The sequence below is a fragment of the Tasmannia lanceolata genome, unplaced genomic scaffold (assembly GCF_043159265.1).
Source record: "Tasmannia lanceolata isolate RefF3 unplaced genomic scaffold, GAP_Taslan_0.1 ptg000008l, whole genome shotgun sequence".
Taxonomy (NCBI): Eukaryota; Viridiplantae; Streptophyta; class Magnoliopsida; order Canellales; family Winteraceae; genus Tasmannia; species Tasmannia lanceolata.
This window is the reverse complement of record NW_027518685.1, coordinates 12,651,417-12,666,175: the sequence shown is the minus strand read 5'-3', so window position 1 is coordinate 12,666,175 and position 14,759 is coordinate 12,651,417. Positions and strand designations below refer to the sequence as shown.

At 39.1% G+C, this 14,759-nt stretch overlaps 2 protein-coding genes across 3 annotated transcripts; one reads left to right on the top strand and one right to left on the bottom strand.

Moving 5' to 3' along the window:
- The first annotated feature begins 422 nt into the window (after window positions 1-422).
- Window positions 423-8,903, top strand: LOC143884396 (uncharacterized). 2 transcript variants are annotated; one of them, XM_077387932.1, is made up of 9 exons: window positions 423-594; window positions 3,309-3,420; window positions 3,552-3,643; window positions 5,735-5,860; window positions 6,552-6,672; window positions 6,806-6,890; window positions 7,983-8,096; window positions 8,195-8,234; window positions 8,457-8,903. In XM_077387932.1, exons 1-9 carry the CDS (start codon window positions 427-429, stop codon window positions 8,607-8,609), a joined length of 1,011 nt encoding a protein of 336 aa, XP_077244047.1. In that variant the 5' UTR covers window positions 423-426; the 3' UTR covers window positions 8,610-8,903. The 2 variants fall into 2 exon arrangements, with proteins under 2 accessions (XP_077244047.1, XP_077244048.1); XM_077387933.1 differs by lacking the exon at window positions 423-594 and adding an exon at window positions 1,679-2,218.
- A 1,803-nt stretch (window positions 8,904-10,706) lies between these two features.
- Window positions 10,707-11,644, bottom strand: LOC143883038 (putative calcium-binding protein CML16). The gene has a single exon (XM_077386404.1). It carries the CDS (start codon window positions 11,480-11,482, stop codon window positions 11,000-11,002), a length of 483 nt encoding a protein of 160 aa, XP_077242519.1. The 5' UTR covers window positions 11,483-11,644; the 3' UTR covers window positions 10,707-10,999.
- Window positions 11,645-14,759: the final 3,115 nt, after the last annotated feature.

Here is a 14,759-nt window from a genome sequence, read left to right as displayed (position 1 = left end):
TAAACCCAACCTAACCTGATTTCCAACCTGACGAGGTTCAACCCGACCTAACCCTAGTTCAAACTGACCCAATTTGAGTTTCTGGGGTCGAGTTGCCAAATCCCTCAAACCGAACCCGACCTGAACTCAACCCAAGTTAGGAAAAGTCAACCTTGAACCCGACCCCAAGCTGAACTCAACTCGAAGCGACTGTTTTTCAGGTTAAACCCAACACGTTTGGGTTGAACCCAACGGGTTTGGGTTGAACCTGACCGAGTTGAGCCAAAAAGCTATGACAAGCCAATTAAAATAAGAAAAGACAAGCTAGTTTTGTGCAAGGGAATTGCTAGCGTCCATCGCAAAAGGGTTTTCGCAGCTGGTCTGTTGCACATCAATTGTTAAAACATGGTTGCGTTGATATCATTTCTCTAGAAAGAAAGATGTGAAATGGGAGAAGATCCTGAGCACATAAAGAAGATCGTTGCGTCTTCATACGACTACGAGAGCGACCCTCGATGGGCAGGTTATTGGTCCAACATTCTAATTCCTCCTCACATCCCCTCTCGACCAGATGTCATTCATCATTTCAAGCACAAGTTTTACCAGCGCTACATTGTAATCCGTCATCTCTCTCTTGGGTTCTTTTGTTTTTTGTTTTTTATGTTTTATCATTGAGATATAAGTAAAACCCAATAGTTGTTTGTGAGTTTGGCTTAAGTTATTTTAGTTTTAGGCCTCTACTATGCATCTTGGTCTGTGATCAAACGAATTCTGGGAATTTGGATTGGTCAGAGTTTTTGTAGTGTTATTTTTTTGGTTTTGCTTTTGGGGTTTTAATTTTCAACCTAAGAGGTCTTTTTTATGTGCTCTACTTGTTAGAGGTAATTAGGTCAAGCAAGATGTTGCTCACCCAAGGTATCTAGTTTGGAATACCAAGTTTGTTGCCTCTAGCCCTGTATATAGAGATACACTAGGATTAATGACTGGTTAATGAACTAAAGCCCATGTAGGCCCACTACACCTGTCCATTATCTTATTGGGCTTATACGAGAACATACATGGGTTATATTCATGGTTTAAAATTTTGGTTTCGGTAACCGTTTCGGACCGCACTGAAACCAAAATTTCGGTCCGAAATTTGGTAATTTGGTTCGAAATTCCGGACCAAAATTTCGGCCTTGACACTTTTTGGCATTTCAGACCGAAATTTCGGTCTGAACTTTGGTAAACGGCAAAAAATCAAATTTCGGTTTCGGTCCCCACCGAAATCTTTCGGTCCGAAATTTTAGATTTCGGTCGAAATTTAAAACCATGGTTATATTATATACCCAACACTACTGAGAGGAATGTTGGTTGAAATTATGAGCCTCTCTTCAATGGCTCATGTGCACTGAAAGTTCCAATTATTGTTCAAGAGTTTCTGTTGGTCTAGATTTGCCAATGTGTGGACATTTGGTCGGCAGAATGTAAGCTATAAAAGCATCTATAGTACATAACCTTTGTTTTCCTGCCACATAATTTGTTACAGTGTTTCTCATTTTCTGTAACACGCTCTATTCCTTATTTTTATTGCCCAAGGATGTAACACAGTAACACTGCCTTGCATGATTGATGGAGGGATCCAGGTCAACATTCTTGATTTTCGTGGTCATTTGAACCTTGAAGAATTTAAGTTGGTTGAATAATATGAAAAATTATTTGATTGGAAGGACCTAGCCAAGATGGAAGTGAAATTTGTGCCTGAGAAGCTGAAGGGACGCTTGCAAGAGGAAACCAATAGAGCTCATCTGCACATTTGAGAAGATACAAACCAGGGTCCATGACCAATTTTGTTCCTCTAACTATGCATTGCACTAACCATGTCCTACAAGCACGTTCTCCCTGTCTTGGTAGCACTCAAGAGACTAGTACATGGAGCAAGTCTGTCTAGTTACTTGAGTTAGAGATGTAACATAAAGCATCTGCTTACTTCTGTTAGCTTAATGACCTGAACTTATAGGAGGCAGAAGCAAAGGTTCTACTCACTGGTCTGCAAATTTTCAAGTTTGGTGGGCCTTCTGTGGTGGGAATGCTGTAAAAAAAATTTCTTGCATGTGGGGGTGGGGGGATTACCTAACATATGCCAGCTATGTCAGTGCGAAGAGGAGACCACTATGGAGCAAGGTTATGAAATGATTTGGGGTGTCTTGGCTGTTTCCAGGAACCCTTAAAGACATATTTGGGGGATTGGTCTTGAAAGGTATTGGCTCTTTCAACAAAATTTTATGGGCTGTCGTCCCTTTTGCCATGATTTGGACCATATCGAAAGACAGATTTTGCCGTGAGTTCCATATGGAACAAAAGAAACAATATAATTTTTCATGAGGAAAGAGTGCTAGTGTTCTATTTATTAGTGAAGTTCAAACAAATGATGATTGACTGGGCTTGATTCAACAATAATTTCTGGGGCATTTCTGTGATGGACCTCCTAAGAAAATGTAAAAAATTCATTGGCTACAATATGATAAGAAAGAAGATTAGTGCGAGATAGTGACCGCCCCATGCCTATTACACTAAGTTAAACTTCGATGGATGTTCAAAAGGAAACCCAGCCACCCAGGACCAGCAAGTATTTGAGGGACATTAAAAGATGAAAGTAGGTATGAGATTCCATCTTTATCAGGGCCTACTAGGAGGATTGAAAATGAAGCTGATATTCGTGCGCTTCTCACGGGGCTGAGAATTTTTCAAGAAACTCCGATGGGTGGGCTCGTAGTTGAAGTTGATTCAGCAAACGTGATTGCATGGGCAAGAAAGAACATTCAGGACCCATGGAGATTGTTTAGTTACATTGGACAAATAGTAGTTAGATTTAAAGATAGGGTCATCGTGGTCACACATATCCTAGGAGTGCGAATGAAATCAACATGTATCGGCACAACCATGTTTTTCTAATGAGACAAAATCACCTTGTCATATATGCTTTAACCAGACATTTACAATTTCCAAAAAGCTCTCAGAAGCCTTTGACAGTTGCTTAAAGCATATAAGACGATGAGACTTCATCTCATTATCAAAACATGTTTGTGATGATATCAGTTGCCCTAATTATATAGTTACTTTATATTTAGTAATCTGTTGATGAAGCCTGTACTTTTAGATCTATTTAGCTTCTCACTTGATGGGTCTTGTTGACTTTTCACACCACATTTCCTTTTTCCAACTTCTATAGACTTATGATTTCGTATCCATTTATATTTTCAAATTCTGTTGTCCAGAGGTTTTGCTTATGTAACACAAGTGTCCTTTTCTTTATATTGTTTGCTTAGATGTGCCATTTCTGTCATCAGGATCCTGATTTTGTGGTTAAACCAATGTCTTCAACCAGTTATCAGTCAGCAAGAACGTCAACATCATCCTCATCCTCTTCTACAACTGAACAAGCAAGGCCACGGAACTCAGGTAGATAGAACTTATTCATTGTTTCTGTATTTAGAAACCATAGTACCACTTAAGCAATGTACTTTTGTTCATTTGTTTTAAGTGCATTTTATGTTTGTTGTCTCATAATGAAACCTAATTTTGTGGTGTAGGGTACAGTACTGGAACATCAGCACGACCAGGCACAAATATGAGTTCATTGCATTGGAATCGACAGACCATACTAGTTTCTGTCAATGCTTGGGTATAGCAAAACAGCTCTACTACAGATAGATTCTGATGCTTTACATTACTTCGGGGTTCAAAATTTCACTCAGCTAATTATCGATACCCTGCACCTACATCACCAAAACTTACATTTCCATCTCAAAAAATAAATAAATTCACTCGGCTAATTATTACATCTACCGCTCCTCGGTGGCTTGTTTGGGCAAAGCCTTGAGAGGTGGATATTTCAGTAGGGGAAAGAAAAGTATTGTATGATATGTGTGTGTGTGTGTGTGTGTGTGTGTGTGTGTGTGTGTGTGTGAGATCCATTGATGAAGCATTTGTCCATGGAATATCAACTGTTAAATTCTTTCTATTATCTTTATTGGTATTGTTATTTTATTGTTTATCAAAACAATATTTATGAATAATAATGAAGTATTTATAGTATCATGTATATGTTGCATCAGGATAACAGAAACTAAGGTCCAAATAGTAAAGGATGCCTAACCGCGCTCTCCTTGACATATCTACTTCCTAATTAGCCTCGTGACCCACACTCCGGAATGACAATTGATGCATGTCACTAATTGTCCAATTCCTCCTAATCCTATACTATTATACTTAACCTTCATGAAAAAAATCTTCACCTTAGATAACCCATCTGGTGACATTCAGAGAATTTCTTTCAATCTCGATCGGTCCCAAGGAACATTCTGGAAAAGCTGTATTCCCTTATAAAAGTGAAAAAGCTTCTTTCTCACTGGTATCCATTACACCAAGAAGACCAAGAAAATCTACTCTACTCACCGACATGGTGTGATTCTACCAACGGTTGCCGAATCAGGAGCACCCAATGACCAGCCATCAAGGTTTAGCTTATCCACTTGTTCAGTTTCTCCACTTTATACTACCTCTCTGTGATCTGCCACCACTTTTGGCAATTTTCTTCAATATTGATATATTGCCCTTACCATTAACTCCTTCCAATTCCTCGCACATGTGCCTTTCTCATGATGCTTTTCCCCCATTCTCTTACCCTCGCATTTCTTGTTTCTTAGATAATACTTTTGTGTTCCTTCCAAATTGACCACAAGGTCTTCACCAAACATTCTGCATAGTATCTGTCCTCTTTCTACCACAATACCTGTTGATTGATACCATTGAAGTATGCTTGGAGATGAAGTGGTATCTACAAAGCGAGGAGGATATCAGCAGTTTTTCGTCAAATGGAAGAATTGACCAATTTCTGATTGCACGTGAATTTCTGTGACATATTTTTAGAGATTAGACCCGGACTCTTACGAGCAATATGAAGCCTGTCACTCGTCGGAGCCAAGTTCTTTCAAGCCAGGTAGAGTTGATGGAGGGACAAAATCCCTAAAGGTTTGCAGTTGCAGGGCTAAATCTTCTGGTTAGATTAGGCCCACGATTCAGTTAAGAGTAAAAGAGGCTTTTAAAGACTGGGCCATGTGGGCCCGTAGCAATAGCATCTTATTTCTTTGCTGTTAGCACAATGTCTAATTCTTCTCTGTTAGAATTTTTTGTTGACAGGACTTGCTATTAGGTAGATAGTTTGAGTGGAATTGGAGACTACTTCAGAAGGGCATGTGAAACATAAGTTAGGGTACTGCATATTTTGGAGGGGACAAAGATATTGAAGAAAACCTCCTTTTTTTCTTTTTCTTTTTGAATGATATTGAAGAAAACCTGTTGTTTTGAGAACTCTTGAGTTTTCCTTGGAAGATGCGGCCTTTTCTATTTTGGTGGCGAGGCTCCATCATGAACACCTTCTAGAACTGTGAGATACTCTTCTAGTTGGACTTATACGTATTGAGACTACATTTATCTCTTATCTGTGTATTTTCTTTATTCCAGTCAAATGTGCTATATCTTGAGCTGGTTTTCCTGCTATTCTAGTAAGTTTTGTGTTGTTTGATGGTCATCATATATCATCACCTTTCCTTGAGGCATTGGAATGTTCCATGCATACTCCTCTCTTGGCATGCTATTATGTTCTTGTGTTCTCTTGTTCTGTGAATGCAGGTTTTACTTCTTCTTTTATTTCTTCACTTTTCTGTATCTTTTCCATCTAATAATATTATTCCTATATGCTTGGTCATGGCAGGTGTTTATCGTGGCTCTCTTTGCAATCCTTCCACTTCTGCCTAAACATCTTTCAAATAGAGCATATCGGTTATCCTTGCTGGGAACTGCGGGTTCCTCCTTTTATTCGTTATACACATCATATGGGGTAGTGTTTTTTCTTTACTTTTTGGATGTTTTGTATGTTATTGTATGGTGCCCACACGTATACGGGCATGAGCATAAAGGTACAGGTTGGGACTGCCTGTTTGATGATACAAACGATTCATCTTGTGGCTCCACTATGGATGGGCCATGTGCCAAAAATCTCCTTGATTGATGATCCTAGTCATGCACTTTATGGAGATTTTCTCACTGAATGTTGTATGCTACATTTTTATTTTAAAATTACACATTTACAAGCAGGAAATTGAAGCACAGTTTAAAAACTCCCCACATCAATCGTCGACCTAACTGTGTCTACTCCCTTTGACCATGTCCAAGTTCTCGTCTTCAATCATAACTCCTCAACTCGCTCGAGTTAGTGAAAAACTGATCGGGTCAATCATTGATGCGTTCGAAGTGACTCCCTTTTACCATGGCCAAGTTCTTATCCGAGTCCGAGTTTCAAAAAACTGAATTGAAGGGTTAGGATCTTCCGTTAGGGGGTTAAATGCAGCACTATGTCCATCCATAAACAGGAACAAAAGAAGCTTCCACCCACCTGCCAGATGGTGGAGGTACTCCAGTGACTGGAAAAAATACTGTAGGCACCATATAATAGCTGGTGTTTCAAAATTGTTTCTTTCTCGAGGCATTTTTTGCTATTCTTTCAATTATTGTTCTTTTCTTCTTTTCAGAAGCCCCTCGCATGGAATCTGCAGGCTATCCAAGTATGGTTTCAGTCAGTAATTGCAACCAAGGATTTTATCTACTTCCTCTACTGCCTTATGTTTGTTACATCTCAAATACACCTTAAATGTGAGTGTTGTGGCCCCCTTTTGATACTTAACAATGGTTTGTTTCTTTCTCTAAATGTGCTTGAAATAAATATAGGTCAATGATTGTTAATCTTTTCCCTTTGTTGCTATGCTGACTTTAAGTTTCATGACAGTTGCGCTGACACCTGTGCTCTGCCGAGCACTGGAACATGTGGCCAAGTTTCTAAGATGTTATTTCAGCCGTTCCTCGTTGTATAGGTAAATGAATTGCAACGTGTCCGTAACTAGCAACATCACTATTTATGAGTGAATTTAATCTCTCCCAAAAAGCTAAGCAAAGGCATTGTATTGCTAATACAAAATGCAATGTGCAACATATTTTTTAAGGGCACACGTTAGCAAAACCTTTTTTATATGGTGAGCAGTGCATGGAGTCCAATACAGCTTAATTTTCTGCTCCATTGGCTTATTCTCTGCACTAGCATAACTCGAGTGGTTGTGATAACCAGCAAAACCATGTCTTCACCTATTTTGTGCGTCTGAATGACCGCAATATCCCCTTGACATTACCATACTTTGGCACAACCATGGAAACACGAGTTTCGAAAATATAGTTAGACATTTTGTTTCGTTGCCCTAATAATACGATTTAACATTCTTCTTTCTACCCCAAACATTATGATGGAAACTTTCTCCACCAAGTTTTCCATCTTCAGATTATCATTCAACTCTATGAGGCTAGCCTCTTTCCTTTCCCTCTTCTTTTAACTTGCCAGTGTGTCAGTCACCATCATCGAGATTTCCAGCATGTTGGTTTTATGCAGAGAATTCCTCTTGTCCATGACCTATGTTTGCCAGCATGTTGATCACTGTGTTTTATTGCTGCTTTATTTGGGTTATGGTAGGGCATATTAATTAGTCTAATTTTTCTTGATTACCTCAATGAACTATATATTCATGAATCTAATGACCTTATGTTCGGGGTTTCAAAGTACCAATGCATGGGGAGGGTAAAATAGTGTAGATAAGGTTCGAGAGGCTGGTAGCTTTATCTTGGATCTCCTTTAAATCTTAATCTATGCATGCTGCAGCCGTTTTTTTATTTGACGACAAGTTAAGAACTAATCAACTGCATGATCCCATCTACCAGCACTCATGTTAAAGCTTTTTTATTTATTTTAATTATCATGTTAACTAGTTTATTCACCTTCATCCTATTTTATTTGATGATGAACTAAATACTGATTGAGCTCCTCCATGTTAACATGTTTTGTGCAACCAAGTCTTTAGATTTGATACTTCCCCTTATTGTGATATAATCCCAAAACATGTTAATGATATTTTGAACAGGAAGTACTTCGAGGAACCATGTCTTTGGGTGGAGTCAAACACAACTACCCTCAGCATTCTGAGTTCCAATGCCGAGATCGGACTGGGCTTCCTTCTGATCCTTTCACTATTTTCGTCAGTTGCACATTAATTTGACCTTATTCTTCTTTTCATGTTAATGTTTCTTCTTTCAAACTAATGCACCATGACTCAAATTCTAACTCTGAATATAGGTGGCAACGCAGCATTATACAAACATTCATGTACTGGCAGGTCTATTTCACCCTAATGATTTTCTTTCTTTTCTTTGCTGCTTTATTTTGATGTTTTTGAAAGAAATATAGCACATGTTAAATCATTTGTTTCAATCTCTTTTTTTTTAAGGAAAAAAGGGGAAATAAAAGAAAAATCATTTGTTCAGTCTGCTCTGAAATTTGTTGCTACCGTTCTTCTAAGTTCTAACTAGGCATCTGGTTTCCTTGAAACTCTCTGCAGCTTTTGAAGCTCATGTACCAGGCCCCAGTAACTGCCGGCTATCATCAGAGCGTGTGGGCTAAGATAGGCCGGTCAGTAAACCCTCTCATCCACCGCTACGCCCCCTTCTTGAACACTCCCATCTCAGCTGCTCAGAGGTGGTGGTTCAGGTAAAATGAAAAGAGAATGGGACCAACCTCATGTGATTTACTTTTTCTGCTAGAATCTCTTTACTAAAGCCCTTGTCTTTTTTATAGAAGTGGCAATTGTCTTAATCCTTTTAAATAGACTTAAAGAACCCTTTGCCTTTTGCCTTTCCCTGCTGCTTCCCACTCATAAAAAAGAGTCCTAAAGGGCTGCCTAATTTAACTTTGACAACCCACTTTAGCAACTATTCATACATTAAATTTATGGAGCATTCCCACTATAATTCTCCCATCACTGGGCTGTTGATGTTGCTACACCGGAGATGGCGACGACTACATTGCCCGACCAGCAGCAACCTGCAATCTACCAAGAGGCTACCTCAGGTGGGTATCGAGGTTCAGGATCTGTGGGGCCATTTTTTGCTGTCATTGCTGTTATAACGGTTTTGGCTGCACTATCATGTGTTCTGGGTCATGTTTGTGCGGGTCGGCTTGTGAATGTGGATGGTGGGTTTGACTGTTTGGAATGGATGCGAAGGAGAAGGAGACGCCAACCCTTTATAGCCAATGATTTAGAAATCGGAGCAAAGGTGACTGAGAATGTGGATAGGAATGACAAGCCTGAAGAAAATGAGCAACCGCCGCCGCCGCCTTCTTGACCACATGGTTTTGTTATGCAGTTATGAGGAGTAATTTGTTTTTTTAGTTGGGTTCTGTTTGTAGTCCCAAAAATTGAATCACATTGCTATGAATGGAGCAAGGGACTTGCAATTTCATTTCTTTTTTAATGCCAAAAATGCCTGTGTTTTGAGAACTTTTATCACCTAACTTGCATTTGGGAGGAAGAAAATTCAAAATTTTGCGTGAAATTGTGATGTTTGCATGTATTAATTATGTATTATGATCATTCATGGTTTGTCATTTTGATTGGTGTATTGAATTAGAAATAAATTTTCCGCAATTTGTCATTGAAATTATGTCTATTTTTGTTTGTCTTCTTTTGTGAGGGCAAATTGGAAGAATCTCTGCATTCGCCTTCCAAAAGGGTTAGATCTCGCCTTTTGTTTTGGATGGCAATTTTGGTTTTTTTTTCTCTATTTTCCAGCTCCAACTCATACTCTCCTCACCACCTCAATCTCTATCTCTCTCACTTACACTAGCTAAACAAATATTCAATGAAATATTTTTTTCATGCCCTATAAGATTAATATTATTTACGTAAAATTTTGGCTTGATTTCAAATTCTGTAGAAAATGGCCTCTCCAAACTGCATGAGGCCCACTTTCACTAATACACTTAATTGCAATTCAATGCATTCGGGCTACCAATCTGCAGTTCATTTTCCTCTATGAATGGGCTTGAGTGGAGATCATGGGACTCACCATCCGTAGATATTGTTAATGACTTGTTTATATCTAAACTAGCATTCTTGGACCTTGCTACGCGTGGCTGTAAAATAATGGCTCCACCCTATGAATGGGCTTGAGTGGAGATCATGGGACTCACCCAATCAAAAGATACAACTGGCGGGACCTGTGAGTCGGTGACACCCCTCTTAGGCGGGTATGAACAAGGTTATGGATTTCATTGCTCATTTTGGATTGATGTTATGGTCATATTGGCTGCCTTTTGTGATTCGAATGCACTGTCATGGGTGCTGCGCAATCCCCGTGACATTTTGAAATGTGGGCAAAAGAAGATATGGGCTGAGGAAATGGAATTTAGAGAGTAGAGGCAATTGGTTAACATCTGGGTTTTAGCTTAGGCAAAGAGTCATCATCGAGATGAATACTAGTATTACGAAGGAACATTTATGTTCAATCGAGACCGTTGATTTTGTTGAACATCATGAAGTAACCCACATGGTTTAGTCTTCCTGCAGAACCCTAAAAAAGAAGACGGATCAAGGGCCTACGGCTTATGGTCCCCAGGTTTAGCCATTTTTCGTTACCCCTGAAGTTGACCTATTTAACCCCTAAGATTCTTTTTCACCTGTCTTCCCTGTCTTCCGGTTTCCCTAATTGAGAAACATTGAACCCATTCAATGTCTTCCCTTTTATCTGCCTTACAGATTTCTTTTAATTAATTGAGAAACATTGAACCCATCCAAAGTTGAAAACAAAACAAGAAGATGAACAACAATTCAAAAGGAAAAATATACACATGGGATCCATATATAACATCTTTATCAATGGCGGCCGGAGAGATGCATCTCTCTAATTCTCTACACCATTTCTCAAATCTCCTTCAAACCACATAATCCTAACAACAACCTAAAAAAGTGAAATAAGAACAAGTCAAAGAAACTAAGTCAAGCAAGAAAATGTCAATAATGATAATGATCATAATGCAACAATTGCTAAGGAAGATCAATATGAAACATTAACAAACATCTATGTAAAAAAAAAATCAGGCTAATTAAGAAACAGCAAAGCCAAGAAAATCCGAGGCAGACTTAGCCATGACAGATGTGAACTCAGTAAAACTAATTACACCATCACCATCCGTATCAGCCTCTTTGAACATTTCAGTGAGCTCTCTGAATGTAAGAGGATGACCCATCTTGGCCATAGAACAAGCAAGCTCAGCTGCAGTAATATATCCATTACCGTCTCGATCGAACGATCGGAAAACCTCCATAAGTTGATCTTGATCGACCAAATTCTCCTGATTCATATCTGGCAATATGGCCTCTACTAATTCATCAAATTCCACAGACCCATTACCATTAGAATCCATGTTAGAGAGTAATACATGGATTTGATCACCTGTGGGTTTAAGGCCGAGAGATCTTAAAAGCGCGGCGAGTTCTAGGTGAGTTAGGCTCCCGTCTGCGTCCATGTCGAAACGTTGGAATATGTCTTTGAGTTGTTTAAGTTGTTGAGATTGTAATGGACCCATTGTGTGTAGATTGAGATGATGAAGATGAAGATATTGAAGAAGGAGAGGGAGAGAGGGGGTGTTTTTTTTTTGGGTGGCTTGGCTTGGGGTGTTTTGGTGGTTAGAGATGTAGGGTGGTTTGTGTTTATGAGAAAACAGAAAGCGCGTTTGATAATGGCGTCGGTGAATATTTTTAGATTTTAGTCAGATGGAAATGGGGATGATGTGAGTTGAAAGTTCTATTTTTTTAAATTCACCCCCTTCTAGGATAATGCACCCCGGATTTTTCAAAATGGACTTTACAGCCCACACATAGGATGATCCAAGCCATCCATTTGATTGGATGCAATGTAAATAGGTAATCATTTCCATAGAATAATTCCAACCATCCGATCTATAGAAGTTTCCACAATGTGAGGCCTTCTATTATTTGGAAATGATTTTTGGGGCACAACCTATTTACGTTGTGACCCATCAAATAAGCGGTTCGGATCATCCTATGGTATGGGCTGTACAGTCCATTTTGAAAATCAGGGGTGAATTCATCCTAGAAGGGGTTAAATTTATCACTGCCCTTTTTATAGGGCTGCTAGCAAAACGGAGATCGACGGTATTCTCTGTCGTTAATTTCCACGTTGCTCAAACAAAGTTCCGTTTTGGAACTGTTTTCCTTTTTTTCAGCTAAGGAGTGGGCCCCCTAACAAAAGACAAAAAAAGAAGATGGAGAAGGAGAGGACGAGGAAGGATCTGAAAAGTCTAAACTACATACACAGATAATCAGTGTATAAACAATTTCTGGCAGGCACATGGCCTTCTATCTGAATTTTATAATATCAATTGACTTAGGCATGGGAGGGATCCAATGATTCTGACCGTTGGATTTTTCGGTTCAAAAACAAGCTATTGATCAAACTATGTACAAAACCCAATCCTTTCGCCCCACTTTTTACTTGGGACAGCCCCCTGTATATTTATGAGTTATGACTCTTCTTTTAGCTGACTACGAATTTTCTGACTATGTAAAAATCAAAGCCGCCTATCGGAGTTTTCTTTTATCACACAAAAGATCTTAATATGAGAAGGTTAAGCTGCAGCCATAGATTGAAAATTTTCATCTGAGAGCCTTCGATTTATGGATCAGTCATTGATCTAACGGCTGTGATCATCCAATAAGTAATATATTTGTCGCTCTAGCTGGGCCTACCGGATGAAGGGTCCAGATCATGCTGCTGTCATATTAAGTCGTCACATAATATCATCCCCTTTCTCATTGACCAGCCAATTTGAATTGCTACAGCCTGTCATGAATAGTCACAATCTAAAACATCACACACAATGAATTGCCGATATATCGGGCCAATAACGAGGACGGACTAATTTCTTTCAGTACTTAGTCAATTTATCCATATTGAATATTTTTCTTGAGATAAAGTTTTTATACACTAGTGTAGATAAGTAATCAACACACTAGCTTGAAATACAGTGGGGCCTTCATTGTTTGGGTGATCTAAAGCATTCATTTGATGGGCCCTCAAATACATAGGGTGTGCCCAGAAAATCAGCTCCATAGGATCATCTCAACCCTACGATATGTGGAGGTAAAATGGACGTGTATAAACCTTCACAAATCTATCCATTTTTTGCCTCCACGGATCGTAGAGTTGGGATGATCCTATGGAGCTCATTTTTAGGGCACACTCTATCTATGTGAGGGCCCATCAAATGAATGCTTTGGATCACCCAAATAACGTGGCCCCCACTGTATTTCGAGCTACTGTGTAGATAACTTGTTTACACTAGTGTGTAGAAAACTCTCTTATTTTTCTTGAGTTTGGAACATGAAAGGTCTTGGCTTGGTGGGAAAAACTATTTGGTGTCTCATCATCCTTTTGCAGTAATGTGGGACATTTGGATGGAAAGGAACGTTTGAACTCTCGAGGGAAAAGACATCAACTTCCCTTATATCATGGAAGGTCAAATTCAGCGTGGCAAATTGGGCTAGGCAAAGCAATGCATTTTAGGGTTACTCTATGGATTGCATTTTAAGGAATTAGAAGACTATCCATTCGAAGGGAAAAGACGTTAGGTACTTGATGACCCCCTCAACCTAATGTTTTCAAGCTCAATGTCGATGGTTGCTCCCTTGGCAACCCTGGTAAAGCGGGAAACAGCGGGGCATTTACAGCTAGTAATGGCACCATGCAGGCAAAGTGTAAATTAGTCCGGCCCCCCAAGTGTAAATTCTTGGCTCCGCCCCTAATGGTGTGAGCTTATTTAGGGACCAAATGGAAGGCAAGTTGGAAGTAGAAGGGCATTCTTCAGATGTCATTTCTTGGGTTCAAGGCTTGAGCAGTGATCCATAGAGATTAGCCAAGTTTTTAGATGAGATTAGTTCTACTTTAAACCTTAGTAAACACCAAATCTAAGAAAATTCCAACTTCCTTCAGTAAACAACAAAGCAGTTTGGTGTAGAAAAGGAAAATGCAAAATCATATACTCTGCCTAGGGGTGTAAACGGATCGAATTCGAGTCGGATAGTGCTATATCCGAATTCGAATTCGATTACAATATTCAATATCCGTATCCGTATCCGTATCCGTATCCGTATGAATCCGTCGGATATTATTCGAATTCGGATATTATCCGTATCCGTTTATCCGGATTCAAATCATATCCGAATATCCAAATTCGAATAAATCATATCCGAATGTCCAAATTCGTATCCATTTATTCAATTCATGTCTGTAAATTTAAATTAACTGGTTAAATATCCAAAATTATCTAATTGAAGTTGAATTCAAATGCGAATATCCGCATCCGTAACAGGATATCTCAGTTTGCATGCGAATCCGGATATCCGGGATAAACGGATGTACTTGTCGGATTCGGATGTTAAACGGATCGGATGCACCATTTACCAAATTCGGATCGTTAAGAACCGGATATCTCCTAAACGGATTCGGATAATATCTGCTTGAAGCGGATTCGGATAATATTCGCTTTAAAAGGATTTGGATGCGGATGGTAATCGAATTTTCGAATATCCATTTACACCCCTAACTCTACCCAAAAAGTCCTAAAAGGTGGCTTGATAGTGTGGCGATTTTCAGTTGTTCAATCTCTTCTATTTTTCTGCATGAAGTACTTTTTGGGTAGATTTTTTTTTTAATAGTAGCCAAGAATTTATTAAAAAAGACCGAGATGGTCAGATTACAAAGAGAAAAGGAAGGGAAACAACTTTTCCCAAAGAGACAACAAATCAAGGAGGAATGTAATGAAAAAAAGCTAAAGATTCTTT